General features: G+C 33.9%; 1 protein-coding gene across 1 annotated transcript in view; it reads left to right on the top strand.

The window, feature by feature from the left end:
* DHX15 (DEAH-box helicase 15) overlaps positions 1–18,656 on the top strand; it is a 54,063-nt gene extending 35,407 nt beyond the window's left edge. Inside the window, exons 7-14 of the mRNA XM_004432317.3 lie at positions 3,995–4,081; positions 5,107–5,256; positions 5,660–5,768; positions 6,287–6,478; positions 9,350–9,472; positions 14,091–14,281; positions 16,675–16,844; positions 18,090–18,656. Coding sequence (XP_004432374.1) covers positions 3,995–4,081; positions 5,107–5,256; positions 5,660–5,768; positions 6,287–6,478; positions 9,350–9,472; positions 14,091–14,281; positions 16,675–16,844; positions 18,090–18,207 — 1,140 coding nt within the window. The 3' untranslated portion in view covers positions 18,208–18,656. The remainder of the gene's footprint in view (positions 1–3,994; positions 4,082–5,106; positions 5,257–5,659; positions 5,769–6,286; positions 6,479–9,349; positions 9,473–14,090; positions 14,282–16,674; positions 16,845–18,089) is intronic.
* Positions 18,657–20,495: the final 1,839 nt, after the last annotated feature.

Raw genomic sequence — 20,495 nt, 5'->3', positions numbered from 1 at the left:
GTGACTGTCGCTGATATTCACAAATAATTTAAAACTACATAGGAACACTTAGGGATTTATTCTCTGCTTCCAGTTGTGTAAAACAAAGTACAGTTTGATTCATTTTTTGTTAAACTGTTTACTTTGTTCTACTATAAGGATAATAGCTAGCATAGAGTAGAATATGATAAGTATTGAAAGATTTAGAACAAAGAATATTTAATACAATTTTTAGAATTCCACCAAAATAATTATAATTCTGCGTTACTTTATATTTGGGTACTTTTTGTAAGGTAGTGCCTTATTTGTTATCTTATTCCTCCTTGTATTAATTTATGCAAAATAGAGTTTATAATTTGTGGTAAAATTAACAAAAAAGCTTTTCAGTATTAAATTTTTTTAATGTAGGCTATATTGAAGGTCAAGCTTTAGGCACCTGGGGACTTAACTAGCATTCCTTTTACAAGTAGTTATTTAGTTCCTTTTATGTGGACTTCTGATAGTACCGCTTGTGAACTATTTCAAGTTTTTAATGATCAAGAAAGGTTGCGAATGCAATACATGTATTTATGTGAAGGTAGATATTTTTACCTGTTTTGACAATGCTTGCTGTTTATTCAAGGATTTGACTTTAAGCAAAAGCAGTATTTTTGTATATACATTAAGGTTTACTCATAATAAGTGACTTCTGTGCATCTTTTGACTAAGACATATAATTACTGTTTTATAGATTTTGTTATTAAAATTCAGCAACTATTCTTTGATTTTATTTAGTTTTCATTACTTTTGTCCATACAAATAACTGATTTTTCTGTAGTTCATCTTACATGTTACTGATTAACATGGCTCAGAGCATACATTGCTCAGTAAAAAAGAGAAATGGCCCTTGTGGAGATGATTGTATAGTTTGAAAGAGAGGCTTAATGATACACTATCTGAAGATAACTTAGTGTGGTGCTGCTGGGATGTTTACAAACAAATAAGTTAATGTCCTTACTGAATTGGAGACCCACACAGTTCCCTGGGGACTAAAATTCCAAACTAGTTGAACTTAAATGCATTATTGTGTCCAAATAGAATTCAGGTAGAGCAACTCCAGTACTCTGAGTTTTACTATTTTGAAGTGGAATTATTGGAATAAATCAAAGTGGATTTCATTAGAAGACATAGTATTGAGGGGGAAGGGGAAGATGAAAGTTTACTCTTAGCACACTAAATATAAAAAACATAAAGTGGCAGTAATGTCAAACTTTTTATCATAGGGTTAATTCTGTATAGTATTTGTGGTTATTTACCTGGAATAGGTACTTGGTCAATGAGGTTTGAACACTTTTTAAGGCTCTTTGAACACTTATTGCCAAAATGTAGTCTAGAAAGCTTGTACCGTTTATATATATTCCCATTGATCATATGCAAGTCCCTTGACAAATTCAGGATCACTTTGTGTTCTGACCAATTCCTAATTATATCATGTGCCGCTTATATCTAGAACATACTTAGTACTTGCCTCATCCCCATTGCTAAGGTTCCAAGGCAGCTAGATAACTTTTATCATCTCATTTATTTGTCTGTTCTTTTGCATTATCTGTGTGTGTGTGTTTTATTTAGCCTTAGCTAGTATTGTTTCTCCAGCTTCAGTGGTAGAGTCAGTAGAAGTACCTTCAGTGTTGTACGGTTTGTTACATGAATTTTCCCCCTTTTTGTCCCCAAACCTACCGCTCATGGTTTCAGAACCCTGCCCTTTTTCTCACGGTGATGGACATTTCAGTAATTGTTAAATCAGTTTGGTAGATAGGTCCTAGTCAAAAAAAGTTTTTATTACCTTAAAGCTTTTTAACCAGTTTACTTTTAATCTTTGGAAAAAGCTCGAAAATCGTGTTGCTTTAAGGTCTTTTTAAACACTCATTATTTTATAGTTTGACTTTTGGATGGCAGTAGACTCTATCAGTAATGACATGGGACTTGCCAAGTTGGTGTAGCCACTGATTCTTAAACACTTGTGGAATCACACATCCACATCTCTGTATAAGTATTGTAATTTGTCACACAAACACAGAAAACCACATGCACATCAAGTGAAATTATTTTGTGGAGAAAAATTAACTATTTTTAAATAATTCTGTAAAGAGCTGATCACATCACATTTTTATCACCTTGACTGTATTCTGTTCTAGAAGAAATATGTGAAATGTGTTTTTTTCCAAAATAACTTTTTTAAAAATAATTTCCTCCAATGTCCTAAATATCTATCCAGAACTACAATAATTTTCACCCCAGAATTTTGGAAAACCAGAAAACTACGATAATTTTCACCCCAGAATTTTGGAAAACCAGAAAACCTCTTATATAATCACAAGCATTATAGTCAGTTCCACATCCATTACCTAATTTCATTTCTTACAACCCCCATCTTGGCTAGACAAATAAACAAGAGTTATGAAAGGAAATTGAAGCTTAGGGTGTTAAAACCTTTGCACCATTGCTTAGCTACTTAGCTTTGATTTTTTTTAGCTCTGCCACTTACCCCCAAATTCATGACGACTTCCACTACAATACACTGACTTTCTAGAATAATATTAAACTCAACATTGTATTTATTTAAGTTCACTTGTCAACCTTGTATACCTTGTTTATGTTTGCTTTCGTTCTAAGTATTGAACGTGAGTATCATCTAAGTATCCTGAAAAATGTATTTCAGTAATGTCAAGCCACCTGTGGTTTTCTTATCCATTTGCTGGTTAGCAGTCTTTTTAAGTGGCCAGTGCAAAAAGAAAGTATTTTGGTTTTAGACATGTAAATGATTCTAAAGTATTATCCTGTAATTCTAGTCCAGGATTTCCTGTCAGCATGAGTCCTTTCGTTTCTTATCTGTGCTTATGAGCATTCTTGCCTGCATGCCCTTGTTTAAGCTGAATCTTCTATTGCTGGTGCTCTTCCCTTCTGTCTTGTGGGTAGTACCCATCTTAGCTTCAGCTACTCTCCTAAATGCCATTTTCTCAGTAAGCTTTCCTTGTCTTTGCTGTGGAAGTAAACCCTTTTTAAATCTCACAGCACATCTTTGGTGTCATTACACTTTCTATCCATGTCTAATCTTTTCCTTTATGAACTGTAAAAGCTATAAGAGCACACTCTGTATCTGATTCATCTTCTGTGTCAACTGCTTCATATACAGGCATCTCCCACTTATTGGCAATAATCTGTTCTTGAAAATCAGGTGTTCTGGGTAAAAATACTAATAAGGATGCCATTTTCCCATTGTTTAAATAAAAAAGGAGAAATGAACATGTCATTGTCGAGCTCCTAACCAATTTCCTAAAACATACCCTTTAAAATACAGTAAAACACTACATAAAAAAAAAAAGCTATCATGTTAGTTTGTAAATGCTTTAAACATTATTCCCTGTCAATAAAAAGTTCAGTTGATTCTCAACAGTTATTTTGTATGCAGTGACATATTACATGTCATCCTTTTTGAGACTGCACACTTTGCAAAACATCTACATTTGATTCTGATGATCTGCCAATTCCTCTTGGATTATAACTTGAGATTTTTTTCCCCCCATGTGCCATTTTGTTAAAATTTTGAGTTTTGGTGATATAAAGTTTTCCCTTGTAAAATATTGCCTGAAAATATTGAAAGATGTACGTGTTGTGTGGAGTTTGGATGTTAACCAAGGAGTATTCTATTAGGGAGACACTCTGTAAGGTAAGCTTTATACTGCTTTATCGATATTTTTCTTTTGATGTTACCCTTCTGTTTGAATAATCAGAATGTAATGTGGTTGAGTGATAACCTGAAGTAATAGCTTTTGTTGAAAAAGGAAGTTGTTACGATGAGGTAAATGAAATATTGAATTCTTAAATACTGTCTTTTTATAGCATTGGCCATTGAAAATCAAACCTTATTTCTAGTTTATTTACTAGATTTGTTAGTGAAAGTTAATGGCTAATCTTATTGTCATTTGAATTTTACTTGACTTGTAATATAATTTATATATTTTTTATTTCTGAACAGGTAGTTGTGTCAACTAACATTGCAGAGACATCTTTGACAATAGATGGTGTGGTATTTGTGATTGATCCTGGATTTGCGAAACAAAAGGTACATATTTTAGTACTTTAGTTGTATACTTTATAAATTACTGTTAGCTTAACAGTACTTACTGCCTAATCATTTAATGGCTGAAATTTACTTTTTAGAATTATTTTCCTTTTTTCTTGTGCCTCATTTTCTGACTTCTGTGATATGAGCCCTTTGTGATATAGCTGGCTCTCACATATTAAGCCTGTGTTGAATGTCTGATCCTAGGCTTTTTTTCTTTTAAGGTTGCATTGGTTTCTTTGTTTCTATGTAGTGATGGTGAGTGTTTTGGTTTGTATGTTCATTTAAGGAATATAGGGATAGTAATAAGAGTACAAGGTTGTCATCTCTGCAGATCAGTCAGTTATCCAACTAAATTAGAGTTTCTGTTATGTGCCAGGCATAGCATTTGAGGAAAGGTATTATGTTAAGTTCTCGTTTAATACTGAATACCAAGCACTTTGGCCAAATGAAGTGACTACTCAATAAATACAGTGTATGTTTTATTATTCAAAGATCTTTGATTACATTTTATAGGTATAATGGAGAGAATTTGTTGTGCACAGTACATGTTTTTTTATGGAAAAATTTTTCATTAAACTGAAAGCATGTAACTGACTTCTGGACCAAGTTCAAAATATTTTTCTTGATGCCCACTGTGAACATCAGGTGTTGAAATTGACAGACTCTTTTCAGGCAAAAGCCGTCAGCACTATCCACTATATAAAAGCAAGGTGAAACTGGTAGAACTGAAATTATTTTGAATTAGGAAGAGTAAAGATGATGAAGCTATCTATATGTTAGGTAATAGCTTTTTCATGTTATAGCTGGAGTCTTTCAGAACAATAGATTCAGAATACCTGAAAGAAAGTTACGGCAAAAGGATGACCCGATTCTGTGTTTTTTTTGGCAACATGATTTAGGTGGTCATCGATACTACTATGTTTATTTGGGCATTATCTGCGGGGGTTGGGTACTTCTCTTGGATGGCAATATTGTGTTTAACTGAAGAAAGAATCATCCTTATTTTATTTCCATTCTAATAGGTGTACAATCCTCGAATCAGAGTTGAGTCCCTTTTGGTGACAGCTATTAGTAAAGCTTCAGCTCAACAAAGGGCTGGTCGAGCTGGACGTACCAGACCTGGGAAATGCTTCAGACTTTACACAGAGAAAGCTTATAAAACAGAAATGCAGGTAAGAGGTTTTGCTGTACGGTCCTGTGTGTTTGGAAGGTTAAGTTGAATTTGTTACCAGAAGAAAATTGCTTCATTTACTTCATCTTGCCTTTTGGCACCATAACCTCCTTAGTTTTTCCTTGAGTGAGATTTATGGTGTAATCTATCAATACAACTCTTTGTTACGGTTCTAAGTCAAGGTGGATAGCAGCAGCAACACTTCAGATCCTATAAAGGTAGTTGGAAGAAAGTATCTGATTGCTTTTTAGGCTATTCCACAAGTATTTTTCTTATCAGAGTCAGTAATATAGAAGTAATGCCAAAGTAAACAGCTAAGGAGGCAGAGAACAGATATGTTTTATTTTCTGGAGCAAGAGGATTAAAGAATGTTTAACAGAGCAAACAATTTTGTTTTTTCCTAGGATAACACCTATCCTGAGATTTTACGTTCTAATTTAGGATCAGTTGTGTTACAGTTGAAGAAACTTGGTATTGATGATTTGGTGCATTTTGATTTTATGGATCCACCAGGTATGAATTCTCAAAGCGTATTTTATCAAACCTTTTAACCAAAATTGACTCTTTTTCTCTGCATCCTATTCAGTTTATATATTAAGTACATTTTACCTTTTTTTCCAGTATACATCAAGATAAGTCCTGTGTCTTAGCATTAAAACTAAAAGAGTGACAATTATATGAGCAAATGCTTTTTTTTTCCCCTTCAGAATAGATTATTCTGGCAATTACTGACTGGGCATGAAAATGTGAGAAATTTCCTTATTTTTTAGGAAAAAATTGTTTGACAAACACGTTGAGTTAACAATTAATTTACTTAGGAAGATGACAATTTTAACTACTGTACAGAAAAATTTCACAGTTTTGTATGATTCATTGTTTGCTAGATCTCTGTAATTGAATTTGATGACAGTTTGAGTCCTGAGTTTGGTCCACTGTAGAATGAAAAATGAGATTGCTTATAATAGTTTGTACTTTGTCATATTTTTGCTTGCTAAAGTCAGCTTGTCTAATAGATTGCCTTTTCCCCCTAGCTCCTGAAACTCTGATGAGAGCCCTAGAACTTTTGAATTATCTGGCTGCTTTAAATGATGATGGAGATCTGACTGAATTGGGATCCATGATGGCCGAGTTTCCTCTAGATCCACAGCTCGCTAAAATGGTTATTGCAAGTTGTGACTACAACTGTTCTAATGAGGTCCTATCTATTACTGCTATGTTGTCAGGTAATAGAGGGAAAGGAACTAAAAAAAGCCCCGCGCTTCAAAATTTGGGTGGACTTCACTTATGGTTTTGTTTTTTAATGTTTAGTATGATAGTGGATTTTATAGATGGTTTTAAGGAATTCATTTTGTTTTCTAAATATCTTGTAAATAGCTTCATAATCACATAGTATTATGTAAAGTAAGTTATTGTGCACAAAATATAGTAAAAATATTGGCTCTCTTGAGTGCAGATAAAAATTGCAATAAGAGAAGAATAAGTTTGAACACAATTGTAACTGAGTTCTCTAGTAGGTCCCTTAGTTTTGCGGTTTATTACTGAAAGTACAAGAAGAACTTGTTCTAGTACTTGGCACTATTAAGTGAGCCTGAGACAAACCCAAACTATCATTTCAAGTGAGCTTCTTCTATCTATATATATAGATTCCAGTCGCAGTCAAACAAAGATGAATTTCAAACTTAGTGTCAAATAAATAGAAATAGTAATGTATAATTTTAGGCTTAAAATCTAATCTGATGATAATTCTTTTACAATGGCAGAAAAACACTTGATAAAAGAAATAAATCTAATAGATAAAATTGCTAATTTTGAAAATTGAGACATTAAAATAAACAAACAGTACTGTTTTTAGTAGCAGTAAAATGTAATCCACAAATGAATAGTAAGTTGGAAATTAGATTTTCCAAAAAGAAGAAATATTGTTAACATACAAATATACACTGATTATTGTAGCTAACTGTAGAGGACATCTTAAATTTTGACTGACCATCAGAGTACTCTGTAATACTAATTTCAGTATTGGGGAGAATTGACTTCTAGTTGCAGAGTGGTTTATTGGTCTTAATTATAACTTAATGCCTCAAAATAATTCAGGATCTTACAGAATTAAAGGATAATAAATATAAAAATTTTGGCTTAGTGTAGATATATATTTTAATGGTGTGAATTTTTATTTAAGAACTAGCTAAAATGTTTTTTGCAGAGTTATGACTGATCAGACTCAGAGCAGATGGGCAGGGCAGTATTGAATCATTTTAATTAAATTGTAGTCTCACTTGCGGAGGTGGTGGTAGGTTGTTGTCTGCCTTTCTTATGTGTTGTTTTTGTTAGATTCTCCCAGTTGTATTCTTTTAAGATTTTGGTTTTTAGAGAAACTGTAGGGCAAGAGTTAACAGATTATTTGTGTATTTATTTATTTGCCCAGTTTTTATTCTTCCAGATTCTCTTATCAGGCATACTATATAATTACCATTGTTTGAGTTTAGAATATTAGCCCTTTAAAAAATTGGTCTTTGTGATGCAGTTGAAAATCTTCCAACTACATGTCTTGTTTAAATAGGAGTTCTGCAAAACATAGGGTTTACTGGTCATCTTTAGCATATCAAGAGAATGAACTTTTGTGTGCAGCAGTTATTAAGCATGGTATTTGTTGGGGACAATGTTAAAGGGTGAGGAAGAAATCATGGAACAAAAACAGTTTGCTAAGCTTGTAATGCTATGTTTTTCATTTAGTTTCTAAAGTTTTCAGGTCCTGATATAAATAGTGCAAATCAGGGGCCTTATGGAGTGCTACTTATTTCCACTATGAACTCTGGTAGCTAGTTCACATTAACTTTCACAGCTATGAGAGGTTTCTGTACTTTTATAAATTACCTTGCTTCAATTACATTAAGCAAGACTTTTAATATTTACTGTGATCATGTGTCATTGTCTCTATTTGGCTTCTTTGGCATCTTTTTAAAGGGGAAACTGTATGGGAAAGACTAATTTGATACTGTATTTGATCTCATTGTCAATTATTCCCATTATCTTCTATTTGAACTGATAATTTATAATTTTTTAATTGAAAAGGTTTTAACAGCTTTAAAAATGTGTCAACAAAGTCCCAAGCTGTTAAGTATTTTTATTTTCATATTGCTTTTATGACTATGGAATTGCTAAAGTGAATTAAGGAAAGTTGTATTTCAAAAAATGTAGTGCATGCTTTGTAACAACTTAAAGTTTTATGTGAATTAATATTCAGGCTCTAAACAAATACTATAGTTACATATTTTGATGACCCTTGAAATAATGACTGTTTCAGACTAATTGTCAACTTTTTTAAATATTGGATTTTGCTTTTATATTGAGATTTTGATTCAAATAACAGGTTTTTTAAAAAAAACTTGAGACTTTACTGATCGTTTTCTTAAAATGCTGGAAAACTAGGCTGACTATCCCCAGCCTTTTTGAATTTTCTTAATTCAAAGGCGGTTTAACCTTCCACCACTACTGCTACCTTAAAACCCAAGATTTCATGATATTTTTTATGTTTCATTTGCTTCTGCTCACCGGTGCTAATAGTGATACCCACCAGTTGGTAATAGCCACAGCACTAGGGAAAAAATTACTGTAGAATTATGGCAGTAGACTGGTTGGAAAGTTGTTTTTAGCCCTGGAGTGGCAAGTATAGCTTCATAACTTTCATAGCCATTCAGTGGATTTAGTGAATGGCCTTTTGAAAAATTACATTTAGCTAAAAGGCTGTTGACACCATAATTCTGGTTATTGGTAGAGCTATCAGCACTGGTTTTTGAAATAAGTTGAGCTTTCTAGTATCTTGATGGCCTTCAGAATAGCTGTTTTGATGCCTACTTTTAGATCTAGTTAACATAATCAGGTACTCTGTAGCTTTGAAACCCTCTTGTCTTACAGATGTGGTTAGGTGTTGATGTACCAAATCAAGGTAGTAAACAGTCCAAGATGCAGTTGGAGGCCATCCTGCCCTGCCCTATGCTCTGTGAACTGACCTAGCTAGGCCTTGTTCCTCTATCTGTGAATGCGTGACTCATCGATATGGGCGTTTGTGTTGGGCCCATACCAACCTTGTTTAGTCCCACAGTGTTTTGTTCGCCCCACGGAGGCCAAGAAAGCCGCAGATGAGGCCAAGATGAGATTTGCCCACATAGATGGAGATCATCTGACACTGCTGAATGTCTACCACGCTTTTAAACAAAGTAAGTGTAAATTAGATTAAAGGCACTCTTTTGTCTAAATGTCACTCGCAGCATATAAGATGTTTCTTCATCTCACTTTCATTTATTATCCATGACAACTTTACATTAGAAACCCAGAGGTACTTTTGGGAAAACTCCTGACTAGCATTTAGATAGAAATTGCTGATCTTTTTCAAAGTTGTTTACTTTTATAATCGGAGAGAAAGCACCGATTATAGAAGGCTATAAAATACAGGACGATAAAATGAAATGTATAAAATTTACCACTGACATACAGATTTTGATCTCCTTACTTTTACTATTTATTTCCATACATTCTGCATTTTTTATTTTTTATGAATAGTTCTGTATCATTTATAGAATCATTACTGTATTATTTTTACTAATTAATAGCTCTTAACATAAAAATAAAACTAAAATAGAAAAATGAGCAATGAATGTGAATGGCTGTTCTCAGTCAGGCTAAAGTGGTCTGTAAACATGAGGGGGAAAATTCAACTCTACTTTTTAGTTCAAAAATACATTATTATTGAGAGGTACCATTTTCTCACCTATAAAATTGGCAAAGACTTTAAATAATCGTTAGCTGTGTAGAAGAGGGTTTAGTGGAACAATCATACACCAGAGGTGGGAAAATAAATTGATGTTGTCTTTATGAAAAGCAGTAGATTTTATGTTACCAAGAACCTTAACAAATTCATACCCTTCAACCCAGAAGTAATCTATGAAATTATCTTTTAGTATTCTGTGAACACAGACATGATTAAAGGTTTCCTCCCAGAGTTGTTTATGATATTGGAAAAAAAAGAGAAACTACCTAAATGTCCACCAATAGAAAGATGGTTTGGTGATTTATGCTACAGCCAAATGATGAAATATTGTTCTAGCTTTAAATCATGTTTTCAGAGAATATTTAGTGACATGGAAAACATTTTTCAGTTATTTGCAAATGAGGAAGCAAAGTAATAATAATCAGGTTATTGCCAGGTGCTGTTGTTGGAATGCACTGTTTCTAAAAACTAAATGAGAGGAAAATTTAAATAAAGGAGAAAAAATGCAGAAATAACTGCAACAGGTTTTGAAAATGTTTGATTTCTGCGTGTCAGTAGGTTGGATGATATGTAATCAAAGACTGATAGCCTCACATCATTACCCTTTATCAAAAATATGGGGTTCTCAATCATTCTGTTTGTGGTTTCTGCTAATAAGAAGTTAGTTTCCTGACATTGACTTTCAAATTTTGCACGTCTTGTTTTATTTGTAACTCAATCTCATAGAAATTCTGTTTAGACTCCTAAAGCGGTCTGCTGACTTTGCCACATCTCTGTAGGGGTGGGGGTGAGTTTATTCATCTCAGGGTCTACAAGTGCTAGAGGGCCAGTATATGGAACAAAGCATAGCGGCCAAAGTACTGCACATGTGTCATACGTATGAACCCTGGTATGAGTTGAATAGAACTGATGTCTATCAGCTAAGAAAAAGTATTGAACTTTTCTTTGCCCAGGTCTAACAGTTGGGGCAGATAAGGGAGGTAAATGAAAAATGATTGAGAAACCAAAAGATGAAGGCCAGTACATGGTTTACTTCAGAACATTTATTTTATCTCTCTTTTGTGTCCAAATTATTGGTAATGCATGATGTTACCGACTTTATCCCTGATAGGATAGGTCAGTTCAAGAAATCTACTGTATTCCTGTTGTGTGCCAAACTGTATCATACCGGTTGATACTGTGTGACCACCAGACACATAACCTATTAACAGACTGTGATAACTGCTGTAAAGGGAAGTCCTTGAGAAGGAACAGGTTCATGTCCATCTTGGTTCTCAAAATCCTTTGGTATTATTAAGATATCATTTTAAGTGGAAATTAAAAGATTTCTAAAGGAGCAGCATGGGTTTTTTTTTTTTTTACCCTATTACTCTCACATTATAATTCTTTAAAAATTAGGAGATTGTGTTGTCATTTAAGCTTTTGATAACTAAGCACAGCAGCGTATTTGGATTTCATAATTGTGCTGTGAAAATGAAATTTAGGATTGCTATTAGAACTATGTATTTTGATTTTAAACACAAATGTAAAAATGCAATATTTGCAATTAAAGGAATTTAAGGTTTAAAAATGATAAAATTGCTAAATGATGCTTGTTCTTTATGCACATATTTGATAGTCAAGGCCTTTCTGTGAAAATATTGAACAGTAGATATCTACAAAAGCTTTAATCCTACCCCTTCTAAATGGGACTGGCAGTTAGAGAGAGTGTCATGAGTTAGAATGATAGCATTCACTCACTAGATGCATGATTCTTTTCTACTAAATGCTTCTCACTGCCATAGGAATGGTAAGCTGTTGGTTGGTTTTAGACCTTTTGCTCTTTACACTTGTCTGAAGTCAAAGGGAACAGAATGACTTGATAGAACTATCCCCAATAGTCAAAGAATTTAGCCTTTCATCACTGACTGCCACCTTTTCAAATAAGGAGAGCCATTTAAAAAATATTATTAAACTTCCAGACCTCCACGTATATTTGGACATTTCATGTCCTTTTATTGAATCGAATGATTTTTAACGGATGCTGTGTTATTAGTTGAAACACTAAGAATATTTGAAGAAATAGCAGCTGTATTTCAAATATTAGTCGAGAGTCTATTTCATCAGAGACAATGGTTGATTACATGGTAAAGGTAAAATTTAATACTATTTGAGGAACAAAACTAGATTTAAATTATTTTGCAACACCTTAATTTCTGTGTGTGTATGTGTAATTTCACTCTGAAATAGTTTGGCTTTAGATCTTAAGAGTAGTTTACTGTATTGGTGAGAAATACATAGCTAGAATTATTTTAGTCAGATGTTCCCATTTTTAGATTCTGTCCCTCCCATTTATCAAATTATTTCTCACAAGTTCAGATATTCATTAAAACCATCAGACATTGTTTATCTTGACAACTTAAATAACTATTTTGTTACTCTTTAGTGTATGAATTTAAAAAATTTAGAACCTCAGAAAGCTACGTTCCAGATCAGTGCAAATCAACAACCCTTTTCAAAAGTGCCCTTTTTAATCTCGGTTTCAACATTTCCATCGCCTTTCAGCTTGTTACAGAGCATCAGCATAAGCAAAAATACCTCTAAAGCATACTTTCTCTCTCTTTCATCTCCTGAAGATATTCAATGCTTTGTTTTAAATGTCAGTAAGTTCAGATGGGTACCTTTTATTTCTAGATGGGTTAATTAATGGGTTAATTAATGGATGTTACAACGTATCAGTTCTTCAATTTAAAGATCCCCACCTGCCCACCCACACTGTTTCTGAAATGTGGCTGCATTTTTTAATGATTAAGTTAACATTTATTAATATATGTTTTTCCTCTGAAAAGCTACTAAGAAAAGATTGTATATTTTAATTGGTAGAATCTTAGAACTAAAGGAGAAAAGACTATGCCAAAGAATAATGTATATCACAGTAGCTGGAGAAGGATCAACACAGTTTGACTTTTTAAGATTTTTTTACCCCTATTTCACAATAACCCTCTTAGGTTTATTTATCAAAAGGGAGGCTCATTGTGACTGTCTTTGGGATATAAAGATGTCACTGTAGAGCCAGCCCAGATTGTCTAGTGGTTAAAAGTTCTGCACTCTCTACCTTGGCGGCCCGGGTTTGCCTTGCGGTCGTGGAGCTACGGCACCCATCTGTCAATTGCCATGCTGTGGTGGCGGCTCAGATAGAAGAGCTAGAAGGACTTAGAACCAGGATATATAACCATGCACTGGGGCTTTGGGGAGAAGAAGAAGAAAAAAAGGAGGAAGATTGGCCACAGATGTTGGCTCAGGGCGACTCCTTCCTTGCAAAAAAAAAAAAAAAAGATGTCACTATAATATTTTACATTATGCTGCAGTTTGAGCTCTTAGATGAGCAACCTTAGGTTAGTTGGAAGCTTGTCAAAGATTCATCAGTGGAGAAATAGCCCTTTGATAATAAATACCTGTAGTGCAATTACTTGAATTGCTTAGATATAACCCTTATTTATTAAACATATGAGTGGCGGTTCCAGACATCCTTGTAAAACCGTATCACTTTTATTTTAAACGTTGTTTGTCTGCTGCTAAGGGTCACATTAATCACAATAAAACTTTAAACACTTTAGGTTTAGGGTGCTCTAGCTCAGGAATAATTAAAGAAAAATACACAATAGTCATTTGAAGTTCACTTTTATAAATTTTAAATTGTATTTGATAATCTAAGGCTGTCTTTTCTTTGAAAATGAGAAAGACATGGCATTTTAGCAGATCCCCTCAACCCACCCCTATCTGTTAGACCATCTATTAGAAACAACCAGGTGGATGTTCATGGGTAAAATAGTTCATTAAAAATAGTTTATTCAAATCATTGTCATCCCATTGCCAAATTCCTTAGTGCTGTTGCTGATTTTGAACTTCACTACAGATTTTTAGGAAAATTGATAACATTGTGATTCATTTATAAAAATGATGTGAGTAAATTCCCTTTCTGGATTATTTAGCTTGCTCTTTATAATGGTTTTCTTTTTTAATTAGATAATATACCTGTTTGGATGATTCATGTCCCCTCTTTTTTTCCCCTCCTTCCAACTTTGTAGATCATGAATCAGTTCAGTGGTGTTATGACAACTTCATTAACTACAGGTCCCTGATGTCAGCAGACAATGTACGCCAGCAGCTATCACGAATTATGGACAGATTTAATTTGCCTCGTCGAAGTACTGACTTTACAAGCAGGGACTATTATATTAATATAAGAAAAGCTTTGGTTACTGGGTATTTTATGCAGGTATGTGGCTAATATGGGAATGTGTAATTAAATTTTTACATAATGTTGTTTGCTTTCTATAATAGCCCTTTGAATCCCTTTAAACACAAAAGTCATTTTAAGAATGCATATGAATATTGATCTTAAATGTTATGTCCAGATTCTCGAATGAACTAATATGCTAAAAAATTTTGTGTGTCTAATGAGTAACAAATTAATTCCCTAAATAGCAAAGTTAGTAGTTCAGTTGGGTAGAAATCAGTTTTAGAATTACTTTTTTTTTATTAATGGAGTGGTTTTTATACTAAATGGATATACTAGCCATTTTTCAGGCAGGATTAGCAGCTATTTCTTCAATGTAAATTTCAGCTCTTGTCTTTTGATAAATGTATTCAAAAGTTTCTTTGAATCTAGGTCTTCATTTGAGACACATAATCATAACAGAGTACTGAAAGGAAGCAATTGTCTGGATGGATCCAGAAGTATAGTTTACTTTCCTCTTTATGTAGAAACTAATCACCTCAAAATTCAGATATTCAAACAACTATATTTCATTCAGTGATCTCCTATGGGAGATCATTGGTATTTATAACTAAGACACATTGGTGCTGCAAAAACCGAAAATGTCTTTTGAGTTAAGTAATAAAGATGAAAAGTAATTTAAACTGTTTCGTTTAGTTTTAAGTTTGTTGTTTTGGAGGCTATACAAACTGAAGTAAAACTTGTCAGGTAAATATAGTGAACTTTTATTTTAAAGGATTTAAAACAAATTATGTTGTAAAAAAACTCAAAAATTTCTGGTGATAAAATTGAAAGCGAATCAATCCATTACTCGGGATTGATTTTAATTTTCTCTTCTATCTCTTGCTTGTTTGTTCATTCTTTCTCCTGGCTATGTCTATTAAGCAAGATGTGGCCTGCCTAGAGGCCAAGGAAGCTCAATAAATAGAATGGACCTAAATGCACTGAATCAAAACAAAAGTAGATTGGTGCATTGTCTGTATGTGAAATCAAAGTAACAGTAAAAATATTTATTGTGGCATCTTATTATAAGGTCTTATACTTATTAGAATTAGGTGAATAATAGAGTTAGGTATGAAAATTCTTTCTCCAGAATCTTAACTATATTCTTAATATTTATTTAATATGTACTAGTGTACACGAGCTTCTTTTTGACGTGTTCTTAAATTTGCTTTTAATAATTCAAAAAAGATTAACAAAGCCATAGTCAAGCATTGTGGATTCCTAATTCTCTCTTAAGATAAAGATTTGTTAGAAACAGGGCCGGCCCCTTGGCTTAGCGGTTAAGTGCGTGTGCTCCGCTGCTGGCAGCCCGGGTTCCGATCCCGGGCGTGCACCGACGCACAGCTTCTCCGGCCGTGCTGGGGCCGCGTCCCACATACGGCAGCTGGAGGGATGTGCAGCTGTGACATACAACTATCTACTGGGGCTTTGGGGAGAAATAAAATAAATAAATAAAATCTTTAAAAAAAAAAAAAGATTTGTTAGAAACAGGGTTTACAGTATAGTACCTGGCACCTAGTAGGTGCTTAGTAAATATTTATTAATTGAAATTGAGTTCATTTTCTATTATTTATTAATAATTATTCATTTCTATTTGTGCACATTCTTTATGCTACTAGAGTTCTGGAATTTGAAAGGACATATAATCATCTGCTTCAATATTTGCTAATTAAATATTAGATGAGTGCCACCAGTCAGTGTGTTTGATTATAGGTAGAAGAAATAATAGCCAAGAAGCACGTGCACTTTCTCTCTCCTTTTTCCCCAGTCTTTTATTACCTTTTCTTGGTAGGTTACTCTTTTGCTTCTCACCCCTTTTTGCTCTCTTAAATTTTTCTGTCTTAAAATGTGAATCTTCTAGTGATTGTTCATCTACTGCACAGTTGTCACCTGGTGCTAAAGAACCACTCTAGTTGGTCTAAGGCGATGGAAGGAGCTGATAGTAGGTATTAGGCTCTGTGAGCCCATTAGGTCCCTGGTGCAACTACTCAAGTCTGCCTGCTCCTAGAGCTCAGAAGCAGCCGTGGACAAATGGTCATCTCTGTGTTCGTGTAGAACTTCACTTATGGACACTGAAATTTGCATTTCATATGATTTTTACTTGTCACGGGATGTTTTTCTTTTGATTTTTCCCCACCAATCATTTAAAGATGTATAAACCATTTTTGGCTGACAGGCCTTGGCAAACACAGGCAGTGAGTTAGATTTGGCCTGCAGTAGTTTGCTGATCCTTGCTTTATCAGGCAGTGATACATAAGTATAGCCATGGAATAAAAAGCAAAAAGTGAGACCTGCCTATTCCTGATTATATAGGTAGCTTTACATCACTTTTTTTTTTTGTAACTAGTACATCAGAAGTGTTTTATTAATTTGCTGGGTTTTGGTTTCAGGTGGCACATTTAGAGCGAACAGGGCATTACTTAACTGTGAAAGATAACCAGGTGGTTCAGTTGCATCCCTCCACTGTTCTTGACCACAAGCCTGAATGGGTGCTTTATAATGAGTTTGTACTTACAACAAAGAATTACATCCGGACGTGTACAGATATCAAGCCAGAATGGTAAGCAGCATCTTTTTTCTTCTAATAGTTTTTATTAGCATTTTGCTCAGAATGTAATCTGACTTTGTTACAGAAGTCCTAGCCTCCTTTTCACTCATAGGGGAACTTGGTGTTCTCATCAGCTAGGGATATATACTCCATTGTGTAGATATGGGGCTTTGGATATGGTTGATCTCTTAGAGTCTTTGCTTTGCTAAGAGGACAGTGGGATTGTTGGTATGAGCATAGGCAGGATTTGGAGCCAAAGATAAGGTTACAATTGACTAGCATCAAGAGTGTCTTTGGAGCCCTTCTCTTGCTGTTGTGATTAATTCAATTTCCCTGGTTCCAGAAGTCAGTCAGTCTGTCTTTGTATTTTATCTGTCCCATTATAATTAGCTCTCAACTATTTATTATTTGTAAGTTGGTGCTTTAGGCACTAAGAAAGCATAAAAACTATACCTCTTTGTATCTTAGCAATTTGACTTAGAAAATGTAATCAAAATTGGTTGTGTTATTTTAAGCAAAGTTACCTCCCCTCCTTTTTGTATGTGTGTTTGTGGGGTTTTTTTTTTTGTTTTTTTTTGCACCAGGGTCCATTCTATAACTTATGATAGGAAACGTCAGCCTAGAATGGTAGGACTGAAAGCACTTATTTTAGTTGATGTCACTTGGCTGTGTATTGTGAGACTTCTTTCCTACACTGCTTGATGACTTTGACACTTAAATTGTGTAGGACATTACCATTTTATCTTAAATGCTTTGTTGAGAAAAAATTGTATGGCTAAACATTATAGACGATTTCAGTCAAGTGTATTCTTTTGGGTATGAAGTTATAGTTGTTAAAACTTTGGAAATGAGAAGATCTAATCATTTGAATACCAAGATGTTTCTTATATGGAACCTGTTTTACTATAACATTGGAGAAGTTGGTCAAAATAGTGTTTCAGAGTGAAGAAATGAAGGACCTTATGTTAATATCATCATGTTAACGTAAAGAAAGGGTTTTTAAAAGAATTATTTTGAAGGTTTTTTCTCTTTAAGTTTATAGAAAGTCCAATGTGAGAAAATTCACAGCTTACTAGAATAACACGTTTCTAAGAGTTGTATTTATAAGGATTAGGCATTTGTAATTTTAACATTGATTTGGATTTGTAGATTTGCCTTTGTTTATCGGTATGTTGAGTAATGCCTGCCTATCCTGTTAGCAACTCCAGTGCTTTAATTAAATGTTAATTTGGTAATTTTTCCCCCCCTTCTGGACAGGTTGGTGAAAATTGCCCCTCAATATTATGACATGAGCAATTTTCCTCAGTGTGAAGCAAAGAGACAGTTGGACCGCATCATTGCCAAACTTCAATCCAAGGAATATTCACAGTACTGAATTCAATGCTTAGAACTGAAGTTATTCAGAGGACAGCTTTAAAAGATGAATGAACTCAAAAGTTCAAGTTGTGCTCTTCACGTTGGTTCAATAATGGCCTTTATTTGAAAGCTTTTTAATTTTTCTTTACAGTAAATATTCCATTCTGATTTCATAAATTAAACATTTATGCCTCCCTTTTGTGTTGACACTGTAGCTCATACTGGAAAAGCCGATCAATGTTTTGCAGTTTATTGAAAGTAGTTCTATATATAACAATGTTATAAGCATTTCTTTAGAAATGGTTGAAAATGCTTCTAAAATGTGATTATCGACCATGGTATGCATGATCGTTGTAATTGTTGACATTCCTTTTAGAAGTTGTGAAATGTTACAACTTGTGCTTATGTAGACACAATCTTCTGTCTCAGTACAGAGGCACTGACTTCAATAAAGTCTATTTATACTAATTTCGGCCAAAGCACTTTGATATCTTTGTTCTAGTCTCTTTAAGTATGGCTGCTTCTGTTCCCAGGTGTGGGGCTTTTTTTTTTTTTGTAAGTATACTATGATTACATATTTAGCATCTTTCCACAAGGACTACTCCTCAGATAAAGTAGTCATTACAGCAGTATTTTTAAGAACATAGCTTAGCACTTTGTTAGGTTAATCAGGATGTGATCTAATGGGATAAAGTATATAGTTTTTATTCAAAGTTGGATCCCAAAAAACAGAATGATGAAAGGAGAGCTTTCTTTTCACCTTAAAGTTTATTTCATAAGGCTGATTATTTTATTACCACATTTTTAGCAGATCTCTGTTACACTTGGAGAAACACTCTAAGCACTCTAGCCTTTGAAACCAATGTTTATAAACAGGGAATGAAATGTATTGTAGATCTTGGTCAGTTTTACTAAATTCTCAGAGTTGGATGTTGTAGGCAGTGTAGCAAGTAATTAGTATAGTGTATTAAAATGTGAATTTGACTTTCCATTTCCTGTAACAGGCAGTAGACAAGTTAATAGCCCTTTCTTAACCACAAATGAAGTGTTTGTTGCAACTCATTAAAGAGTCTATAAAAAAATCACTTCCTTTCACTTGAAGACTAAATACTGTATTCATTAATGTCTGGACTCTGCTCTTCTGCCCCCTCCCCCTTTTAAAAATATTTAAATGTTAAAGGAAATTTATAGGCCTGCATAGTTGGAGTTTAAATATACTTTGAAACATATTTCTAGTATGTGGCTTAAGGGAGTTAATTGGGCAAATTAAGGCGTTTTTCAGGCTACTGGGATACCTTTTAGTGTAGGTAGCTGTTGTTACTAAATAATGCCTAGTGGCTTGAAAGAGTTAATATACTTGCTTAAGTGCCTAGTTTCGTTCCCATGAAATAATTTACATGCTGATATTTCAGGTTACATTAAAATTGGTTAAAATTTTATTGTACATTAAGTACTGGCAACATTATCTGCTGGAATTTTTTTAGGTTATGTTAAAGTCTAGGCACTTGATCAGACTTTTCACTAAAAAGGCAGCTCTTGCCAAAGAAATATGTTGCCTGTTAAAATTTATGCCACAAGTATACAGTTTGTAAATCAGTTGTGTATCTTTATAATCTGACCATCTATCCAATTTTATGTAGGTCCCAGTGTAGTGTATGTGTTGTTTAATCTTGTGCTTTTTAAAATCTGAAGTTAGACCGTTAGGTTTTCTTAGAGAGAAACATGATATGTAGAACAAAGGTTGGTATTTGGCAGTTTCGAATGACAAGTGCTCTTTCCATCTTGTGAATGTTGAGTGTGCATTGGGAGTGGCTACATGGAAACAGTAGAGCAAACTGAGTTTTTATTTCATACTATTCTGCCTACCCTACTGTCAACAGTTTTGGGAGGCTGGCCACATCTGACCAAAGCTGGGAGTTTCTTAATCATTGATGTTATTGACAAAGGTATGGCTTTTAAAACTTGTGTTCTCCAACCCCTTTATTTTATTGATTTGGCAACTGAATATCAAAGTGGTTACAATTTCCTTTGTTTACATAAGTGGTTAGAACTATCAAATGAGTCCTCTGAGGTATAGAGCAAGAAAATTAAAATTTAAAATTCCCTCCATAATATTCAGAAAATCTTTTCTGAATGTTTTCTGGAGAAGTCTCTTTATCTCTCACTTAAAATAGTAGAGCTGCTTTTTGTTGTGAATGTGGCATACAGAAAGAAGGCCATCAGCAAGTAGAACCTTTGACTGTAAAAGTTGAGGAAATGAACACAATTTAGGGGACGTAGGACAGAATAAAATATACTCTATAATCA

This window comes from Ceratotherium simum, chromosome 8 (assembly GCF_057802395.1).
Source record: "Ceratotherium simum simum isolate JZ-2026a chromosome 8, ASM5780239v1, whole genome shotgun sequence".
Taxonomy (NCBI): Eukaryota; Metazoa; Chordata; class Mammalia; order Perissodactyla; family Rhinocerotidae; genus Ceratotherium; species Ceratotherium simum.
Note: the sequence above shows the minus strand (reverse complement) of the source record. Positions and strands in the feature narration are given on the sequence as shown.